Consider the following 22,763-nt stretch of genomic DNA (forward strand, 5'->3'; position numbering starts at 1 on the left):
GAATAAAGACCTTCGGGAGGTAAATAAGATACTTAGTTAATACTAAAGGGTAAAAAGAACCTAGTTATAGAAAAGAGGGGATATAATAATAAAGAAAAAAAAATAAGTAATTAATTAAATAGATATTAATATATAAATAATAACTAAATTATTAAGATATAATAATTAAGGAAGGTTAATATAACTTAGGGTTTAATATTATAATATTTATAATTAGCTTAGTTATAATATAAAGACTTATTAAATAATAATTAAGATATCTAAGGAAAAATATAATAAGTAATTTTAATTAATTAAATAATTTATAATATTTTTATTATAATTTTTAAAAAAGAAATTAAAAAAAGTAACTTATTTAATTACCTAGCTTACTTACTTATTATATATATTAAGACTAAAAAATTACTAACTTTTTAGTTATAACTAATCTTAGTTAGTTAGTTAGTAATTAATTTACTAATTAAATTATAACCCTAGCTATATCTTATATAAATAATAATTCTTTAATAATTTTTTTTAAAATATATATTTAATAATATATAATATAAATCTTAATTTTTAAGATTTATTTTATATTAATAAGTTAATTTAATAAATCTTTAATATATAAATAAATAATTAGTCTTAATTATAAGCTTATTTAACCCTCTATAGTAAATATATAAGTATATTTTCTTATTTTTTTTAATATATAAAAAATAAATACTTTTACCCTATTAATTAAATATTTAATCTATTTATTTATTATATTTTATATAAGATATTCCTAAAGGACTTTATATTAAGCTTTATTTATTAAGTATAATAGCATATAGAAGGGCTTTTTATTTTTAAAACGATTAATTTAATATTTAAGCTTTTTTAAAATTTCTCTAAGAATTTCCCTTATATTATTTATAAATTCGCTAAGACTAAACATATCTCTTTCTTTTAATATTAAGATAACTCTAATATAAAAGATATAAATAACTTCTTTATTTTTAATACCCTCTTAGAAAATAAACTTAGGGTTTATAATTATAATATTATAATAATACTTTCTTATATTATAAAATAATATGAGAGGACAATAATATAATATATTAAGCTAAGCTTAGATCTCGCGAAGATTTAATATATCTTATATAAATTACTATTTTTATAAAGGAAGACAAAGATAAATTAATAATTATTTCTTTAATATGTTTTCTTTTTTTAAAAAAACCCTCGGCCTAATATAATATAATTTATTATAGGTTTTAACCTAAGTCTCTAAATAAGGTTAAGATTATTTAAATTAATTTATATTCTTATATTTATAAAGATCGTTATTTCTTTTTTTATAAGCCCTTAGAAAATAAAGCTTTTAGCTTTAATAATCTTTCCTATAAGTATTTACTTAATTAAGTTTATAAATAAAAGATTAAGATTATTTTTTAATCTTTTAAAATATTAAGGTCTTTAATCTATATATAGCTAATTATAATAAATAATTTATTTTTACTTTCTAAAAAAATCTAATTAATATTATTATTTTTTTAAAGTAATAACCTTAATTATTTAAAATAAATTCAACCTATAGTTTTTAATTATAATTTTTTTTTATTTAGGTTCTTTTTACTTAGTTTTAATATTAATAAAAAGATTAATTTTATTAAAAAAAACTTTTCTTATTAAAGGCTTCTAAATAAAATCTAAAGAAAAAATAAAATATTATTAATAAATATGAAGTCTCTCTTAAGGGCTTATAAAATAATTAATATTAGATATAATTAATAACCTTTATTATTAATATTAATACCTTTTATAATACTAAATAAAAATATTAAAAAAGTCTTACCATAGCGAGCTAGGATCTAGCTATATAGCTATAGGTATAACTATTATAATACGCTTAGGTTAGGGAGTCTATATAAAGGCATAAAAAGTACTAAATCTCTTACTATTAGGAAATAAGAGCTATTAATATTATAGGTTTTAGAGAGATTAGTTCCTAGAGTTAATATTTAAGTTTTATAAATTAAAAAAGAATTAATACTAAGGCTTAGTATTAAACTAAAACTTAAAGATAAATAAGAATCTATTAGTTTAATTAATTAAATTAATCTAATTAAATATATAATATATATTTCTTAGCTTATATAAATATATAAATAATAGTAATTTTAAGAATAATTTTAATAGTAAATATAATAATTATAAATTAGTCTCAGGCGTATTTGTCTTATAATTTAAAATTAATATATTATTTTTATATAAATATAAGATATGTTTTATAAAAGGGGGTTTATTAATAGGCTTTTAATATATATTTTTTATTTTTTTATAATAAATAATACTATTTTATTATTAATTATTTAATTTATTATCTTATAATAATATTAGGCCTTAGCGAATTATTAGCCTTAATATCCTTAACTTAATTATTAATCTTAATTACATTAGCCTATTCCGCGAGGACCGTACTTATATCATAATAGCTTTTTATAATTTATTTAAAAAATAATTATTAATTACTTAATAAATTAGATAAATATTTAGTTTTATAATTATAGCTACTTTATATATATTTTTTATTTCTTTTATTAAGCTTATTATTAATATTATTATTTTTATTTTTATACTTATCTTAATTATCTTAAGAAAAAGAGGCTTATTAAAAGGCTTAAAAAGGATATTTTATATTTTTTATACTACCTTAGTAATACTTCTATCTAATATAATATTATTACTAAGATTTATTTTTTTATTTAGGATTATTTTTATCTTAAGAGGCAAATAATCTCTTTAAAGTATCTTATTAATTTGTTTTTATTCTCTTAATAAGGGATTAATAAAATATTTATAAGGGGTATTTTATAAAGTCTTGTTTTCTCTTAGATTAGGTAATTAAGGTCTTTTAAGTTTAAGTAATTAATTAGTTTAATCTCTATAATAAAAGTTAATAAAAATATTTATTCTCTATAATAAAATTTTATTAAGGTAATTTTAAAAATATATTACTTTATTATTAATTATTACCCAGTGGGTATATCTTAATATAACTTATTTAGTTTAATTATATATTTTTAATAGAAGTAAAAATTAAACTATTATAAAAAAAAATAAGCCCTTCTAGGTATAATTAAGGTAAAATTATATATTAAGAATATATTTATATTATTATATAGACCTTAATTTATTAAGTCCTCTTTAAGGCTTTAGCTAAATTAGGTTATAAAGCTTTATAGGTCATATAACCTTAGTAGGTTATTACTAGGGATTTAGTACTAACTAATTAATTCTAGATATTCTTATACCTAGCTTAATAAGCCTTAGCTTAGATTAATTTATTTTTTGAGAAATACTTAGAATATTTAATATTAAATAATAAATATTAAATAACTTAGTATTTATAATAATAATATTAGGGATATTTCTTATATTATAAGATCCTTAAATTAAGTTATTAATTTTAAGGCTTAGAAAACTAAATACACTTTTTAAAGGTTACCTAAGTATATAAATATAAAGAAATTATAAGTTATAATAATTTCTTATTTAATAAGAAATGAATATTATGAGAAATATATTTATTATTTCTTTTTAAAAAAGATAAAGTAAAAGATAAAAAATAGCTAAGAATTATTACTTATATTATAAGTAGCTATTAATATTATTTTATTAATTTAGCTAATTTTTAATAAAAAGCATAAGATTTCTTAAAATATTTCTAAGTTATAAGGTTTTAAGAAATTATTTTAAGGTTTTATTTTTATAGAATTAATATAATAGATTTATACTAAGTAAAAGATAAATATAAATATTTCTTTTAATTAATCTTAGTACCTTAATATGAGATATTATTAATTTAATTACTTATAATATCTTAAAGTCTTTAAGGTTTTAAATAATATTATTAAATAAAATTATAAGAAATTTATAACTTAAGTAAATAATATATAATTATCTTTTAAGGTCTTAATTTAATAATGATAATTCTAACTTAACTTTATATTACTTAAAATAAGGATTAAGGTATTTTAATATATATCTTAGTAATTTTTATACTAAAGGCTTTATACTTATAGCTAGAGGTCTTAATAGGCTTAAATTAATAAGATTTATCTATATAATAATTAATAGCTTTAATAATATATTAAAGCTAGCTCTATTTATAATAAATAAATTATATCTTAATTAATTAAAGAAATTAAAATCCCTTTTATATAATAACTCTCTTCTCTAATATTAACCTTTTAATTATAATTCTTAATTATTTAAAGAATTTAAAATTACTTTTATTATCCTTATAAGAGGAGATTTAATTATAACTAATAATAACTATAATTAATTAATTAATAAATAATATATTATAACTTAATTTTATATTATTTAAAATAAAGATTAAAGTATTTTAATTTATATCTTAGTAACTTTACTAATAAATAGCTTATTCCTAAAGCTAGAAGTCTTAATAAGCTTAAATTAATATGGTTTTTTTATATAATTATTTATAGCTTTAATAATATCTTAAAGCTAGCTCTATTTATAATAAATAGCTTATATTTTAATTAATTAAGGAGGTTAAAATCCCCTTTATATAATAATTCTCCCCTTTAATATTAACCTTTTAATTATAATTCTTAATTACTTAAAAAAGTTGAAATCTTAAAAGATTATATTTTATTATCCTTATAAAAAGAGGTTTAATTATAACTAATAATAACTATAACTAATTAATTAATTAATAAATAATATATTAAAAAGATTATAATAGCTTTTTATAAAAACTTTTAATAAAATAATTAAAATAACATAAGCAGGGGTATAATTTAGTTACTTAAGTCTTAGTTAAGGGCTAACTTTAGTTACTCTATTTTAGTTAGCTATATGATTTAGTTAGGCTATTTTAGTCTTAGTTAGACTAAGACTAAGTAAGACTAAGGATTTTTTTAATTAGCCTAAAAAGTTATATCTTTAAGGGGAAAAATTACTTATATTATATATAATTAATTAAAGAAACTTACTAAGCTTATATTAATATTATAAATATAAGATTTATATATTCTATATTATAATAAGGATTTCTTCTTAATTTTAAATAGCTTAATTAGCGCTATATATTTTAATTAGAATTTATATCTCTTAAATTCTCTAATTTAACTCTTAGAAAAATATTTTATATTTTTTTAAAGTTTAATAATTTTTAAAAGCTTAATAAGTAAAAATAATTATAAGTATAAAATAATTTACTTTTTTATTATATATAAAAATTATAACCCTAGGGTTATTATTCTTAATTAATACTAAATAATTTATTTAAAATATATATCTCTTAAAAGCTCTAATTTAACTCTTAGAAAATCCTTAAGATAAAAAATACTATAATTAAGCTAAAAAGGCCTTAGTTTATTAATAAAAAAGCCTATAATATAATTTAATTTATAAAATACTCCTAATTTTTTTTAGTATATAAAAATTATAACCCTAGGGTAATAATACTTAATTAAGGCTATATAATTTAATTAAAACCTATATCTTTAAAAGGCTTTAATTTAACTTTTAAAATAATATTAAGATAAATAAAGCTATAATTAAGCTAAAAAAATAGCTATAAAAATAAAAATATATATATATTTATACTCTTAATAAGATACTTATTAATATAAGCTTAATAAGCTTATTTAAGTAATTAAATAAATAAGTAATTTATATAATAACTAAATATATAACTTTTAGTCTAACTAAAAAATCATTAGTCTTAGTCTTAGTTATTGTTTAGTCTAAATAAAAATTCTTAGTTATAAATAGCCCTTAACTTTAGTCTAACTAAAATCCTTTATTAAAAATTTAAGGTAATTTTAATTAGATTAAGACTAAAAAAGTACTAATTTTTTAGTTATAATTAATCTTAGTTAATTAGTTAGTAAATTAATTACTAACTAAATTATAACCCTAAATATAGCTAATACTTATTAATATATATTTTAATATAATTAAAATAATCTTATTAAAGAGATTTATAAGCTTTAAAAAGGTATAAAAAATACTTATAATAAGTAATAAAAAATAATATTAAATAAAAATATATATTAATATAAATATAATAATTAATAATTAATAAAGTAATTAATATAAGTTATAAGTTATAATACTTATAATAAATATAAAGACCTTTTATTATATTAAATAAAAAGATTAAAAAAATTATATTATAGCTAGCTAAGATTTAGCTATATAGCTATAAATATAATTATATTAAGAAATAAGAGTTATTAATATTATAGGTTTTAGAGGGATTAATTTTTAGAGTTAATATTAGAGTTTAAATTTAAAAAGAATTAATATTAAGGCTTAGTACTAGACTTAGAGGTAAATAAAAATCTATAGGTTTAATTAATTAAATCTATCTAATTAAATATATATATCTTAGCTTATATAAATATATAAATAATAATACTTTTAATAATAATTTTAATAATAATTAAATAATAATTAAATAATATAATAAAAATAAGAGATCTTATTAATATAATATTTAATAGAAATATGCTTAAAATTAATAAAAATTTAATTTAATTTAATAATATAAATTAAAAAAATATATATTATAAATTTAAAATTAAAGAATTATAAAAATTAATAAATATTAAGAAAGATTTATTATAAAAAAAAACTAATTTAAATATTAAATAATTTAAGCTTATAATAAAAATAAAATAAAATAAGCCTTTTAAGAAAAACTAATAAAATAAAAAAACTAAAAATAACTTAATTAATATTTTAAAGATATAAAAGCCTAAAAGAATATTTAAATATTATTAAGCCTTACTTAAAAGCCTTTTAATAAAAGAACTTATTTATAAATAAAAATAATAATATTAAAGTAATACCTTTTATATTAAAGAAATATATTAGATTAGACCTTATATAATAGTATAAAAAGTAATTACATATATAAATAATTAGCTAAATAATCTCTAGCTTTATAATAAATTAGGCCTAATTAGAAAGGCTATATCTTAGCCTAAAAGGGAAAGAGGGAATTATTATTAAGAATAATAATATAAGTAATATATATAGATTAAGGTAATCCACAAGGATAGCCCTCCTTTGCAATAGATACCTGGTAGGCTGACTCTGGTCGTGTTTTGCTGGGTCACTCCGCTGTTCGGGCCACATTACCATTAAGGTTGCTCTGAGAGGGCAGCCAGCCAAGGTACCAACAGTACCTTGTACCTCGCTTCGGTACCTGTAAGAAGGCCCCTTGCAGATCAATCAGGCGGGGTACCTGAACAATCGGTACTTGACTGGCTAGCCTCTCCTCGTCATGGAGTCAGACCTAGCGCCGTGATCGGGGAGACCCCTCCATTTTTTACTCACCGACCATAATTGGATCCCTGCGTGGTCGACGACAGCCCACCTCTACCAAACGACCTTCCGCAAACCTCAATCTGCAGCGCCGTTTTGACGAAGAGGCAAGTCTTGACCATCCTGAGACTTGTGACTATTCGCGATGGCGGAAGCCAAGAAACCAGGTCCCGAGCGGATCTCGATTCTGGGCGAGGCCAATATCATTGTTGATCATGGCCTTTGGCTCAACTTTGTCGCCGACGACCTCCTCCAAAACACCCCAACCTCGACATATGTCCTGATCACCGATACGAACCTCTTCGGCACTTATGTGCCCGCCTTCCAAGCTCGATTCGAGGCCGCCGCCGAGGGCAAGGCGACCCGCCTGCTCACCTACACAATTCCTCCGGGTGAGGCTTCCAAGAGCAGGGAGACAAAGGCTGAGATTGAAGACTGGATGCTCTCGCAACAATGCACTCGTGACACCGTCATCATCGCCCTTGGTGGCGGTGTTATGGGTGACATGATCGGCTATGTCGCAGCAACCTTTATGCGTGGTGTTCGCTTTGTTCAAGTCCCGACCACATTGCTGGCCATGGTTGACTCATCCATTGGCGGAAAGACTGCCATTGACACCCCAATGGGCAAGAATCTGGTCGGCGCCTTCTGGCAGCCCAAGCGCATCTACATTGACTTGACCTTCCTCGAGACCCTTCCTGTCCGTGAGTTCATCAACGGCATGGCCGAGGTGGTCAAGACTGCGGCCATTTGGAACGAAACCGAATTCACCGTGCTTGAGGAGTCGGCAGCTCACATCCTCGAGTGCGTCCGATCCAAGGGCGAAGGCCGATTGACACCCATCAAGGATGTGCTGAAGCGCATTGTCATTGGATCGGCGGGTGTCAAGGCAGAGGTTGTTTCCAGCGATGAGCGTGAGGGTGGTCTTCGCAACCTCCTCAACTTTGGCCATTCCATTGGACACGCAATTGAGGCCATTCTTACGCCCCAGTTGCTTCACGGAGAAGCTGTGGCAATCGGCATGGTCAAAGAAGCCGAGCTGGCTCGCTATCTAGGTGTTCTGCGCCCGGGTGCTGTCGCCAGGCTTGTCAAGTGCATAGCCAGCTATGATCTCCCAACTTCAATTCATGACAAGCGCGTTGTCAAATTGACTGCTGGCAAGAAGTGTCCTGTCGACGTCTTACTTCAGAAGATGGGAGTCGACAAGAAGAACGATGGCCAAAAGAAGAAGATTGTGCTCCTGTCTGCCATCGGCAAGTGCTACGAGCCCCGTGCCAGTGTTGTCGACGACAAGACGATCCGAACTATTCTGTCGCCTTCCATCCAAGTGACGCCTGGTGTACCAAGCAACTTGGATGTCACCGTCACCCCACCGGGTTCCAAGAGCATCTCCAATCGAGCCTTGGTCCTGGCAGCTCTTGGTTCGGGATCTTGCCGTATCAAGAATCTCCTTCACTCAGATGACACCGAGTATATGCTGTCAGCTATTCATCAGCTTGGGGGAGCTTCCTACTCTTGGCAGGATGCCGGAGAGGTTTTGGTTGTCAATGGCAAGGGAGGGAGCCTCAAGGCTAGCAAGGAGGCTCTCTATCTAGGCAACGCCGGAACAGCATCCCGCTTCTTGACCACGGTCGTCGCTCTGTGCTCTCCAAGTGAAAGTGCCAGCTCTACCATCCTTACTGGCAATGCGAGGATGAAGGTCCGTCCGATCGGCCCGCTAGTCGATGCTCTACGTTCGAACGGCGTTGAGATCGAATACCAGGGCAAGGAAAACAGCCTTCCCCTGCGCGTTGATGCGGCCGGGGGACTCAAGGGAGGTGTCATCGAGCTCGCGGCCACCGTTTCGTCTCAATACGTTTCGTCAATCCTCATGGCAGCTCCTTATGCCAAGAACCCGGTGACCCTACGCCTGGTGGGTGGTAAACCCATCTCCCAGCCTTACATCGACATGACGATTTCGATGATGGCATCCTTTGGCGTTCATGTGACTGCTTCCCCGGATGAACCGAACACCTACCACATCCCTCAGGGCCAGTACCAGAACCCAAGCGAGTACATCATTGAGAGTGACGCCAGCTCTGCCACCTATCCTTTGGCGGTTGCTGCCATCACTGGTACAACATGTACTATTCCCAACATTGGGTCAAAGTCGCTCCAGGGCGACGCTCGCTTTGCTGTCGATGTGCTGCAGCCCATGGGCTGCACCGTCAACCAGTCGGACTACTCCACCACAGTCACTGGCCCTGCACCTGGTGAGCTAAAGGCATTGCCTCATGTTGACATGGAACCCATGACGGACGCATTCCTTACAGCATCAGTGTTGGCTGCTGTGGCGTCCGGGAAAACACAGATCACCGGTATTGCCAACCAGCGAGTCAAGGAATGTAACCGAATTGCGGCCATGAAGGACCAGCTGGCCAAGTTTGGTGTTCAGTGCAACGAACTTGATGATGGTATTGAGGTTCTCGGGAAGGGACAGGACGGTGGCATCTCAGCACCAACGGTTGGCATCCATTGCTACGATGATCACCGTGTTGCCATGAGCTTCAGTGTGCTCGCAGTCGCATCACCCAGCCCCGTCATCGTCACTGAACGAGAGTGTGTGGGCAAGACATGGCCTGGCTGGTGGGACATCCTGTCGCAGGCCTTCAAGGTTGACATGGTTGGTCATGAGCCAGACGCCAATGCTGATGAGGAGGATAGCAAGAGCTCGGTTATGGAGCGCTCAGTGTTCATCATTGGGATGCGGGGCGCCGGCAAGACCACGGCTGGCAACTGGATGGCCAAGATGTTGGGCTGGAAATTCATCGACCTGGATCAAGAGCTGGAGAGACGGGCTGGATGCACGATTCCCGAGATGATCAGAGGCAGCCGTGGGTGGGAAGGCTTCCGAGCGGACGAGTTGTCTCTTCTGAAGGACGTGATGGCGAAGAACTCACACGGCCATATCTTCTCTTGTGGCGGTGGCCTGGTCGAAACGCCCGAGGCCAGGCAGCTCCTCAAGGACTATGGCAGAAATGGTGGCAATGTCCTGCTCATCCACCGTGACACAGAACAGGTGGTGGAGTACCTGATGCGAGACAAGACTCGCCCGGCCTACACCAGCGAGATCCGAGAAGTCTATCTCCGCCGGAAAGACTTTTATCAAGAGTGCAGCAACCTTCTCTACTACAGCCCGCACTCCGAGTCCTCTGGCTCGAAGAGCGAGATTCCGTATGATTTCCGGCAGTTTGTGTCCTCCATTTCAGGCAGAAGCACGCATCTCAAGGATGTGATGGAGAAGGACCACAGTTTCTTTGTGTCTCTGACTGTTCCCGATCTGGGCGAGGCGGCTAGCTTGATCCCGGAAGTTGTTGTCGGCTCCGACGCGGTTGAGTTGAGAGTTGATCTCCTTCAGGATCGGTCTGTTGACTCAGTCACACGACAAGTGTCCATCCTTCGGGCCCTGGCCAAGAAGCCCATTGTCTTCACTCTACGAACCGTGTCTCAGGGAGGGAAGTTCCCGGACGAGGCCTATGAGGAAGGTCTTGAGCTTTACCGCTTGGCTCTCCGAATGGGCATGGAGTATGTCGATGTTGAGATGACCTTGCCCGAAAACATCATCCAGACCGTCACGGAGTCTCGCGGTCACTCACGCATCATTGCTTCACACCACGACCCCCAGGGCACCATGTCATGGAAGAATGCTTCTTGGATTCCATTCTACAACCGTGCCCTCCAGTTCGGTGACATTATCAAGCTCGTTGGCGTTGCGCGCAGCTCCGAAGACAACTTTGACCTCGCCAAGTTCAAGAGCAGGATGCAGGAGGCACAGAAGACGCCGATGATCGCCATGAACATGGGCAAGGCGGGCAAGCTCAGTCGCGTGCTCAACAAGTTCTTGACGCCCGTCTCACACCCTGCCTTGCCCTTCAAGGCTGCACCTGGGCAGATGTCGGCGGCTGAGATCCGTCGCGGTCTGGCGTTGTTGGGTGACCTAGATCCATGCAACTTCTACTTGTTTGGAAAGCCCATTTCAGCTTCTCGGTCGCCTGCGCTTCACAACACCCTGTTCAGCCAGACAGGCTTGCCTCACCAGTACCACCGTTTGGAAACGGACAACATCCAGGATGTTCGTGAGGTTCTGCAGGCACCTGATTTTGGAGGTGCTTCTGTGACCATCCCTCTGAAGCTGGACATCATGGGCCAAGTCGACGAGCTCTCGGAAGCAGCGCGTACGATTGGTGCCGTCAACACTGTTGTGCCGATAGGTAAGGCTGATGCCAGTGGGCGTCGACGTCTCCAGGGAGACAACACGGACTGGAGGGGCATGGTTCACGCTCTTCGTGACGAAGGAGTGGAGGAGCAGGCCGATTCCGAGACCAAGGGAGCGGCCATGGTGGTTGGGTCAGGTGGCACTACTCGAGCCGCCATCTTTGCCCTCCATTCCCTCGGCTTTGGTCCAATCTACATTGCGGCACGAAACCAGGCTAAGGCGGATGCGCTCGCAGCTGACTTCCCAGCTGAGTACCAATTGCAAGGTCTAAGCCAGGCTTCAGACGCTGACAAGGTGTCTTCAAACCTCAATGTCGTCATCAGCACTATCCCAGCTGATCGACCCATCGACCCAAGTCTCCAAGAGCTCGTCGGTGCTTTGCTCAGCCGACCGGCTGTGGGCACAGAGCGTCGTGTTCTTCTCGAGATGGCCTACAAGCCTAGCCACACCCCGATTATGCAGCTGGCGGACGAGGCAGGCAACTGGACCACTATCCCCGGTCTGGAGGTTCTGGCGTCTCAGGGTTGGTATCAAGTGAGTTCACCTTTGCAATCACAAGTGTGTAATCAGGTAGCTAACATGCTCTCTTAGTTTGAACTGTGGACTGGCATCACGCCCTTGTACCGTGACGCTCGTTCGGCCGTCCTCGGTTCATAGAGGGTCTACAACGTTCAATGCCAACAATACTAGGTGCGTGTGGGTAACTATGGTGATGGCAATGGAGCGCACTTGTCATAGTGAATGGATCAGCTACGAGAATGGGAACAGATAGTTGCCATGTAGATTGCAAAAACACAAAATAAGGTGGATATAGAGAAATATTCAGAATAGACAATTTGTCCGGCAGTATGAGGCAGGTTTTTCTTCGCTCCGTAATGTGTCGCATGGTCCAACATGCCATTCTACTGTAAGTGAAACCAGATCAGCAAATCTCCAGATGTGACGTTGTTCGTAATACAGTACTACAGACAACCACCCGCCAGAGCATCCCACCTCCAGCGCCGGGATTGCGTCAAGGCGGAGACTTTGTTCCCCTGCCATGCCAGCCTCGATGGAAGCCTTTCCCTTCGAAAATAACCTACGTGCTACAGCTGTCTCTGGATCTGCTCCCCTAGAGCGTCCGCAAATGCAAGACATCGTCATTCTGCCCCAAAACAGCGATCAAGTAACCTCGAACTCGATGCGCTCATCCAAGTGCAAATCTTGGCGACGTCACAAGGAGTGTGGCTCGCTCATTGTGTAATATGTCTCGGTCCCCAAGGAACGGTGACAACATCAAGGAACATGAGCTCGGTGCAGATCGCTAACCGGGGAAGCTTGGAGCTCTAGCCCCAGCTCTATTCCATCATCAAACGCATATCAATCATCGATTGTGACGGGGCTTGGATCTACAGGGCTAGCTTCAACCGTTTATCAGCCTCTGGAGATCTGAGGGGTGGGCGGTTCAAGATTCATGCCCCTTCGCTTCGATAAACACGTAGAGCTTCTACTGGACAACCAAGCACACAAGGCACATTTAAGACAGGCTTCGATTGTAAGTTGTCAATCCTTCTTTTAATTATATCATACATCATCATCATCTATGGATATAGTTTTTGGGTTAGAACCCACGCGAAATTCCAACAGGCCAAGGAAATCGAAAACCAAGTTCAAGCTGATCGACCCGCTCTTGGTCGTTTCTCCAGTGTCATGACATCGTATGACCCCATAATGTTTCCAACCTGCAGTCATGACCCAAAATCACACCGTTACACGCTCTTGCATGCGGATCAAGCATCCGCTGCCAACAAAAATAGACAGGCCAAAACGACCCGTGTGACAAACAGACCAAAGCACCAAATGCAGACCAATCCATAGAGGATACCCAATTGCAAAATTGAATGACAAAAGACGCTGTAAAAAGACCCTCTCGCTCGTTTGTTTTTTGTCTAGACCGGTTTCCGATTTCCGATTCCCAAATGATTTCCAATATCGCAAAGCACAGCCCAGGCGTTCCCGGCCGGCCAAGTCGAGCCTGGGGCTGTGCCGTGGCCATTCCGTGTAATTGTTTTGTTGGATTTGTAAGTAATGTACAAGTTACATCAGGGCCGATGGAAGTACACCCAGCGTTGCTTCCATGCCCTTCGATTAGATGCCAGACAAAGAAAATTCGGGATCAGGGTGCTCCAGAATGAACATGCCGTATCCATGACGGACGCCATGTCATCATCAGGAGTGCTGGGGAGTGATGCTGATGGCTGAGCGACAGGTCGGGCGGGGGCGAGTGATGTCACAGCCTGAGTCGATGCGCAGCCCATGACGTCAGTCGGGAGGACCCTTCCTGCATGAGGACCCTGAGACCCACTTGCCCGCGTTGGAGCCCGGCCGCCCTGTCGCTTTTTCTGCCCTCAGCCAACCCAATTCAAGCAGGTTGAAACCTCGCATCGACCGGTCCACCAATGCCAAGCCTAATTCGACCGTGGTCCACGTCATGCAGCATCATCTGTTGCGTGAGAAGACCCGTCGGTCCCAGCTCTGCTGGTATCTGGATCTTGTCAAGCGAGTTAGGGGTGGCCGGTGGCAGGAGTCAATGGTCCGGGGACGGGGATATGCCAGCCTTGCGAGCCGCTCAACGCCCACTTCAGGCGCCGCCGCGTCGCCGGTGCTTGCCCGGGAGCTCCACATCCGGGTGACACACCCGGTAATGTCTCGTCAGAGCATCCGCCCGGCTGAAGGTCTTTTCCTCGGTGCAGAGATCGCAGCGCACCTTTTGCTTGCGGGCATTGTGGATCGTGTCTTCGTGACGAGTGAGATCATAGGGCCGGGAGAAGATGGTGTTGCAGGGCTTGCCCGTGCTCGGGTTGATCCGATCACAGCGATGGGGCCCAGCCTGACTGTTCAGCAGACTCGAGGTCATGCCCATGTCGCGAGGACGAGCACTTCCCAGGGCCTGTGTTTGGCGGTGACCCTCTCTCTTGTGCTTCTGGAGAAGCGCAGGAGTCTCGAATCGCAGAGTGCATCCGTGATATGTGCATGTGTAGGTGCCTCCGTCTGCGGTAGTACTGCTGGGACGGGTTGCAGGGGTAGTGTTTCGTGACTCGTTGGAGCTGGATCCAGCGGAGCTCAGGCGGGGAGGGGTCTCGTTGCTGGTGCGGGGATGCGCGATGAAGGGATACTGCTGAGGTACAACAATGCCAGATGGCGCCTGTGTGGGGAGGAAGTTGAAGTGGCCATTGGCGCTAGCATCGTGCATCGAAGGATCCTGAGATCCATGGTTGACCATGCCCTTCGCGAAGTGGTCCATCTCGAAACCAGAAGCACCCTGGGGAAACAAGGGGAAATTGGACTCGCCCTCAGGCTCGTTGAACTCCAGAATAGCGTCCTTGGGCGAAATTGTCTTTGGGGTCTCAGGCTCATGTCGCTGACTCATTTGCTGTTGCATGAACTGCGCGTCGTGCTGCGCCTTGTTCTGCTCGCGCATGCGCTGGGCTGAGTTGAATGGCATATTTTGCGCGAACGCGGCATTGCTAAAGTCATGAGCCGGCGAAGGCGCCAGGGGAGAGCCAGCGCGGAAAGGCGATCTGTCTCGGGAAGTGCTAGAGGCCGGTGAGTGAGCAGCGCTCAGGTGCTGGCTGTTGGCTGCGTGGAGTCGCTGGCTGAAGACATCGTTTGTGGGAGAGACAGCCATCTGCGCTTGCGAGGGAGGAGTAGATGTGATGGCAAAGTTGGGGCTGTAAAGCTCATCGCCATAGACATCCGTCATGGTCCTGTCAAGCTTGGGTGCGTTGGGGTAACCTATTGAGAGGAATTGTGAGCGCTGGTCGCTGAGGCCTCCGTCCAGAAGGAAATCTGTACCTTTTCGCCTCCTCTCCGAGTGCTCGGTTTCGCCAACTGTGGGAGTGGCAGGTGAGTCACCTGCGATGGAACTCGCCACCGAGGCAGGATGTGATCGCGTTGAGCCGGAGAAGTCGGGGGCGTGCATCAATCCCCGATCCATCCGCGGCTTGCTGCTGGGACCTGCGAGTGTGATGGGATATGCCAGCTCAGGCATGGCATGCTCCATGCCACCGCAGGACTGGTAGCCGGAGTAGGGACCCATTGACTTGGTCGCCAGCTGATAGTAGGAAGGGTTGACACCGTTCTGGTCGTGGACGTCGGTGATGGCGATCTGAGGATTCGAGGTGTTGTGGGTAAATGGAGAAGAAGGACCAGCAGTTGAAGAGCCCAGAGACGACAATGATGACTCGCGTTGATGGGCAGCGCGGGAGAATCTGGGAGTCTGATGGGCGATGGCTCCCCAGGCGTCGGGCTGCATGAGGTCTGAGGGAAGCTGCTGGCTCAAGGCGGCGAGCTCGTCCTCGTAGTTCGATCGTGAAAAGTCTGAGTAGGCGGTTGGGTTGTATTCGGACTGGCAGTCTTGGATATATGGATACTGTTGAGTGTTGGAAGAGTTGTTCTGGTGTTGTTGTTGAAGCTGAAGTTGTTGCTGAGGAAGGCGAGGGATCGATAACATGTTGGTTGAGGAAAGAATAATTGTGTTTAAAGTTGGGGAAGGAAGTGGCAAAAAAGACGGGATGGCTCTCCTTTTAAGAAAGAAGGCCCCGTGTGAGCCGGGAGTGAACTGGAATACCAAGATGGAAACGAGTAGACAGATGATGGACTGGCGCCGATGTATCTGCAGAGCGAGCCCCACAGACCGAGAGAAGACCCTGAAGGTCCCACTTGATGATGCACAGGACAGGCCCCAAATCCGGGATCTGGACAGGATGACTGGCTGGATTGTGCCCGGGTACCGACTGAGAAAAAAGCAAAAGACGTGAGTGTCGGTGCGGTATGTAACCCGGGATGCAAGGGTGGTGTGGACTCGAATTGGAGGGGCGTGTGGCTGTGGTGTGTGTGGTGTGAAAGTGATGGAGTGTACGTTGTGTGTTGGTGGTGGTTCGTACAATCGTCAGGTAAAAGCCGTTATTTTCGTTTCGCTAGGTCAGCGGCGGGCAGCTAGTGCGGTTGCTGATTGATGCTTTGGTGATTTATGATGCCGGTGATGCTGCGATGGGCGCTGATGTAACTGCTGATTGTCTCGATGGTTCGAGTCGCTTCCGGCGGTTGCTCCAGAGGATGGATGATTGTTTTCTGATTTCAAATATTCCCATCACTTAAAGCCAGGCCGAGGATGCCGCGCCAGATATACTTGGCTGTATCAGCCGCCCTCCATTCGCGAGACGAGCCCCCGAAGGACGAAGTCCGACAGCTAGACGGAGCCCTCCCAAGAAACCAAGCCTCACGCCCGCAGCGCGCGAAGCCCACTCCGGGGATGCAGAGAACAAGGGTACGTATCTTTAGGTTTTGGCTCCAAGGGCCAAGGCCAGCTCGCACCCAACGCTCCAGGGTTCCGACGCCAACACGGCCCATCCAAGCCAAGCACCCAATGACCACCCCCAATCCCTCTGCCACTCTCCTTGGAAAGCCCTTGCCAGCCCTGCTCTGCGACTCAAGTTTTTCTCCTCGTGCGTATTAACCGCGTCCACTGACGTAGTCTGGCCCCGCCGATCTTCCATCTTTATTCGCTTTCTAAGACGATCCCTGTCCAGCGCGGCATGCCACGCACAGCCACATTTCCGTCGTTGGTAATACGTTGTCGTTCTCTCCCCAGCGCCAATCCGTCGGCATCCGCCACACTCCATTTCCACGTCGTTCCACCAGGTTGGAGTCACATGACGGTGTTGCGTAGAGGTCACATGAGCTGTGCTGTCGTATGTTGGTTCAGAGTGGTCCTATCCATGTCGGCTGTTTGGAGTCACCTTAGATAAGCCAACCACACTCGACAAGTCTGCTGAGCTAAGGTCGGGAATAGGAGGGTGTTGTCAGCTAAAAAATCTTCTTCCGCTATGGTACCCGTCGCATGACACATTCGATGGTGTGACTGGCCATGCGTCCCTTCTACCTTGCTCAACACCCGGCATGTCGATTCCCAACGGAACGGAGCAAATACTAGACAGGGTGAAGGTTGATGGGAAGAAAAAATTTTCATCCCATCCCTTCTAGGGGGGAGGATAGACAGGCTGGTGCGAGCGCAACGCAGGAACAAAAACCCAGTCACACTCCCTTCCCCCCTAGCTCGAATGTGCAAGAAAATACCCAGAGGTGCCATGGTGATAGGTAGAGAGATCGTAGAGGAGGTCCGCCGATGCGTGACAAGGTCTTCGGCCTGACCGACCCGCTCCGGCCCTCGGACTTGGTCGGGTTTGTGTTCCCAGCCAATCAGGGATGTGGCTTGACCTTGGCTAAGCCACAACCCTGCCAATTTGAAGGACTAGACAAGCTCAGAGTCCATGCCCAGGCCGCCCAGATCGATCTCGTCCAACATCCGTCCCACCCATCTCCGAAAATCCGGACCATCCACCTGCAGCCTTTTTCGTTCCTCCGCGGGACCTAGCAGTGCAGTTCCAGCTACCTTACCCAAGACAACGGGACTTCCGGCATGCGGCTAAACATCGTTCCAGCTTTCCATGCAAATTCTAGCTTCCTGGGTTTCGGACAAGACTTCCAGACTAGGACAATAAACGACGAAGGGTGTGAGGCTGCTGAAGTCTGGGAAACGATATCCAGGAAGGTCAATACGGATGTGGGCCTGAAATCTTTATCGCTACCGTCGTATTCGTAGGCAAGCGGTGAATCACCAGCCAGGCACGCGAGAGGTGAAAACCCGATAGTCTGGAGCCGGGGTGTTGCGAGTGACCCTTCTCCGGCCCGTTCACACGAGACATGACCCGTCTGAACTGGTATTTCTTACTGGTCAGTGCCAGGCTCGGGTCGCGAGAGTTCATTCCAAGAGTCACCTTAGCAGAAGCTCATGACTATCCAGATGCACGTAGTTGCATGACACCAAAGCGGGCTAGGCTCGACGTCCATCTCGATCCTGCTCCGTCCGAGTCCGCAGCTGGAAAACTCTGAAGGGCAATTACCAAGACATTATCCGTCAGCCAAAACTGAACATGTGAGCCATAACACCCGGGGCAGCCTAGAGTGTATCCATTAACCGCCCGCGGGGCGCGCGTAGGGCTGGCGGCCGAGAGACCCGCAACGGCGGCGGCTGGAGCCGGGCGATCCGCCGGCTGGCCTCGGGGCAGCACAATCTGAACAAATCTGCTGCGTTCCACTGAATAATCTATCTGCCTGGCAGTTGCGTAGGCAGCTGAGTTCTGCCGGTGGCTTGTCGGGGCATGTGGTATTGAGCACGTTACAGCATCTCAGCCAGGGAAGCAGATGAGGCAAGCCCAGCTCCTGAGCTCTATACAACGATGCAAGTTTGTGGATCTCCGAGTCTCGAGCGATCCAGCTCCTTGAGCTCCCCGAGCCACCGATCTGTAGTAGCAAGCTGTGCTGCTGACTTGATGGCAAATGCTGGAGCAAACGGCTCCCAAAGCGTGGGGTCCATGCTACGTTACGGGCGGTCGGGCCGCAGAGGCTTCAACATTCGTGGTAAGGCAAGCGCACCGGCTCCAGTGGGGGAGGCGTATCTCCAGAAATGCCATGTTCCATAACGCTTCCATGCATCATCGAAAGCCGGGTCGTGCATTTCAATTCCGCATCTTGTGCGATTCCTTGGTGCTGGGTGACCATTTCCTTCCAGCTAGCACGGTTCGGTGTCTCCGCGTGGGGCAGCCTTTTCAAGTGGAGGCTCTTGTTTCGTTCACCCAGGCGGGTGAAGGAATAAGTGGTACACCAGGACACCAGAGAAGGTTGACTGAATCTTATCAAAGATGATAAATAAATTAACATAAATATGACAAAATATGTTAGGAAAAAAAAATACATATCATAATATTAGAAAATAATCTAGGGCTCTTGTATCTATTCATTGTGCTTTCGTGATTACCTTTAAGGGGGGGTAAGCGAATGCGTTTGTACTAGGTAGTGGTGTGCCGTTTTTCCTTCAGCTGGGTGCCACCCAGGATCGAGAAAAAACGTGCGAGTGTATCTTGGTAGCATGAGCCCCAGCAGCGCAGGGGTCTTTCAAAGCAACTAATGTCTTTGTTTTCATTTGCGTGAGAAAATCAACGTCAGCTAGTATCATCTTTTACTCCATCCATGTCCGTTTCCTCCGTCCTTCATCTGCCGTGCAAGCCGGCCGAGAAGAAAGAGGGATCCAAAATCCGATGCGGAGTCTACGGATTTTAGGTGCCTCGGCACAGTTGTTCCTGCTCACAAATCCATTTCGTGTTCCTTCAGTGGTCCAGGCCTACCCCCCGGATTGCTGGCGCGGCGGCCTCTAATTTTAGTCCCCTCTCCACGTGGTCCAGGCCCAGCGATCCCTCGGTCTCGCCACCCGTTCGCTCCGTGGCCCGAAGAATTCGGCCGATTATCTAGCCCCGTCACCAGAACAGGAACCCCAACATTGGATCTCTCCCAGGTCCAGACATGCAGATCTTCATTTTACTAGCCCTCTATGTTCCCGCCAATGCAGTGTAGATTCAGCTCCCAGATCCCTCCTCCGTAGCTGTACTCTCTCACTGCCAGGATGATGGTCACAGGACCTTACGGGATCGTTCTAGAACCGCTGCCGTTCATGCACTGCGATGCGCCGCACCGTACCGTAATGCGTCGCTTTCGTATTGCTCACCATCCATCATACCTGACAAACGGCCCGTAATCAGTAATCATGACACCTATGCGATTTCTAATTGTATTGTTGACTTGGCCTCAAGTTGGTATTTGGAATTCACTGTTGGTTCACTGTAGGATGCGATGACTCAATTGCTGTGGCAATGTCGGCTGTGTCAACGTCTCCTACACCAACCATCAAGTCTCCGCGGATGAGGAGGCCAAGTTGACACATTTATCACTTATTACTTCATACCGACTATGGGTCTAAAGCGCTCGAATATTTGCAACTATCTAGATATCCTATGATTACTAAAATATCACTAAAACATCAACCTAGCAAGCGACAGTGGCTCAACATAGGGTAGGTGATTTAGGCGAGGACGCGTAACAGTCCAGAGAAGGTGGCTGATGGATCATGGTTAACGCATTCGTACTCGTCAGCTATTCAGCCTCACCAGGTGCTCGGTGCAGTATCCTTTTTCGAGATAGGATGGCGTTGGCGGGAACCTTCTCTGGTTTCCAGTGAAGGCATCCATGACATGGGTATTCACGATTGCTATGCCGTGCGCAACCACCAAATGAAACAGGATCATCAGACATGGACGAGACTGGGTGAATGCTAGTGCGCATCGACAGGTCTACTTGCTGGCATGATCAATCATGCCCTTCGCATAGTGATGCTACAATACATGGAAGGACAACTCTCCGGGCAGGTAGTCGGTTGTTGGATACCAACATATCCCGCCGACCAGTCCTCCGCGAGCACACTGCATCGGGCGACAGGGTCCATACGGCCGCGTCTGACCGGGAGTCACAACACAACAACCTAACCTTCACATATGTCAAACAGGTCTACGCGTAGCATGACGCGGTATGGAGTGAGTGGGTGGGTGGATGGGTGTGCGCGCACGAGGCGCGTCGGGATTCAAGTCACGCGTCACTTCAGTACATGCCATATTAACAGGATGGTCAAGATCGCCACACGGGCATGATTGATTATCCCCAATGTAATCCCCATTTCCCTTATGATACAGAACACCCAAAAACAGAACCGGACCCAGTTGTCATCATGAACACCCACATGGCGCTGCGCGCCGAGCACAGCGGATCGCAAAGATTCGTAACAGACATGTAAAACAGAACGCGCTTAGCCACCGAAACCGTAGAGGGTGCGGCCTTGTCGCTTGAGGGCGTAGACGACGTCGAGCGAGGTGACGGTCTTTCGCTTGGCGTGCTCGGTGTAGGTGACGGCGTCACGGATGACACCCTCGAGGAAGGTCTTCAGGACACCACGGGTCTCCTCATAGATCACTGTTCGGGTTGTTAGTCATGAGCATGTCAAGTGGGCTGCGGTTGATACATACTGGCAGAGATACGCTTGACACCACCTCGACGAGCGAGACGTCGGATGGCGGGCTTGGTGATACCCTGGATGTTGTCACGAAGAATCTTGCGGTGGCGCTTGGCACCACCCTTGCCGAGACCCTTGCCGCCCTTGCCGCCTGTTATGATGTTAGCATCGTGTTCTTTGATGTGTGGTGGCCAAGGCGCGACGCGTCTTGAGCGGTTGACTGAAGAGTCGGTGCAGGTGGATGGCTGGGGTGCGGTGACTTACGTCCAGTCATTGTGATGGATGTGTAAAGATGTGTTGGTGGGAAAGTGGAAGAACACGCAAGGTGTATGCGTTGATGGTAGAAGAGTGGTGATGGATGAAGTGTCGAAGTATGAGATACGGTAAGTGAAGGTGGGAGTTGGCGAGCTTAAGTACGAGTGGGCCAGATTCCAGATCAGTTGCTGGCCCCACTTTCTGATCCGGATCCTTGTCCGACGCGATCTGGCAACCAAGCGCGAAAAAAAAAAAAAAAAGGACGCGCCGTGCAACGAATTAAAAAAATCAGCGTGTGTCGATTTTTTGAAAGCGGGGCTGTCTGAAGTGTCTGTTTTCGGATAGTCAGGAATTATGCCACCAACCTGCCAAGTCTAACATCGAGATTCCTGGCATTTAGGGTAGATGTGTTGAAAACACCATGTTTATCGAGAAGCTGCTTGTAGTGAGAGATGTGCCATGGTTTATGGTTCCTCGTAGATATTTTCGTAGTTGTGACGTCTGATAATATTTTTAGATATGTGTTCCTTATTGTTATTCACGTCGTGTTGTTGTTCTACTGTTTCAGTCATCTTCTTGGTCCTTGTCGTGAACAATCCACTTGATAAAGTATGCACATTATTGCAAGAGACAAGAGAGTTTATTCAACGACGAACACATATGTCAACCAAAATGACAACTAGATAGACAAAAGTCATTACGCATTATTTATTGAACATGCCATAAGAATTCGGAATTATTATATTCGCATTCATTTAGACGGATGACTCGAAAACAACCTTGGCTGCGGTTTACTACGATCACCATTGTTACTACTACAGCAATCGACATAAACAGACTGACAGGACGCGACAACAAGCTCAGAGTCACACGGGCAAGTGGCGATGACATTATGAGTCAAGCATTGCAACGGCAGGTAAATGCCACACTCACTCGACGGGTGCACTTGCGCGCACAGAGAGGTACCGCTTGCAAGCTACCCGT

General features: G+C 41.9%; 3 protein-coding genes across 3 annotated transcripts; 1 reads left to right on the forward strand and 2 right to left on the reverse strand.

Moving 5' to 3' along the window:
* Nucleotides 1-7,477: 7,477 nt before the first annotated feature.
* NCS57_01048400 (Pentafunctional AROM polypeptide) lies at nucleotides 7,478-12,244 on the forward strand (the record flags this gene model as incomplete). The annotated part of the gene is made up of 2 exons (XM_053060229.1): nucleotides 7,478-12,121; nucleotides 12,179-12,244. The coding sequence occupies 2 exons, from the start codon at nucleotides 7,478-7,480 to the stop codon at nucleotides 12,242-12,244; spliced, it is 4,710 nt and encodes a 1,569-aa protein (XP_052910623.1).
* A 1,963-nt stretch (nucleotides 12,245-14,207) lies between these two features.
* Nucleotides 14,208-16,079, reverse strand: NCS57_01048500 (uncharacterized protein; the record flags this gene model as incomplete). Its single annotated transcript, XM_053060230.1, has 1 exon — nucleotides 14,208-16,079. One exon carries the CDS (start codon nucleotides 16,077-16,079, stop codon nucleotides 14,208-14,210), a length of 1,872 nt encoding a protein of 623 aa, XP_052910624.1.
* A 5,241-nt stretch (nucleotides 16,080-21,320) lies between these two features.
* NCS57_01048600 (uncharacterized protein) lies at nucleotides 21,321-21,906 on the reverse strand (the record flags this gene model as incomplete). Its single annotated transcript, XM_053060231.1, has 3 exons — nucleotides 21,789-21,906; nucleotides 21,538-21,675; nucleotides 21,321-21,484 (listed from the first exon to the last, which is right to left on the reverse strand). Exons 1-3 carry the CDS (start codon nucleotides 21,796-21,798, stop codon nucleotides 21,321-21,323), a joined length of 312 nt encoding a protein of 103 aa, XP_052910625.1. The 5' UTR covers nucleotides 21,799-21,906.
* Nucleotides 21,907-22,763: the final 857 nt, after the last annotated feature.

Source organism: Fusarium keratoplasticum, chromosome 8 (genome assembly GCF_025433545.1).
Source record: "Fusarium keratoplasticum isolate Fu6.1 chromosome 8, whole genome shotgun sequence".
NCBI classification, from domain to species: domain Eukaryota; kingdom Fungi; phylum Ascomycota; class Sordariomycetes; order Hypocreales; family Nectriaceae; genus Fusarium; species Fusarium keratoplasticum.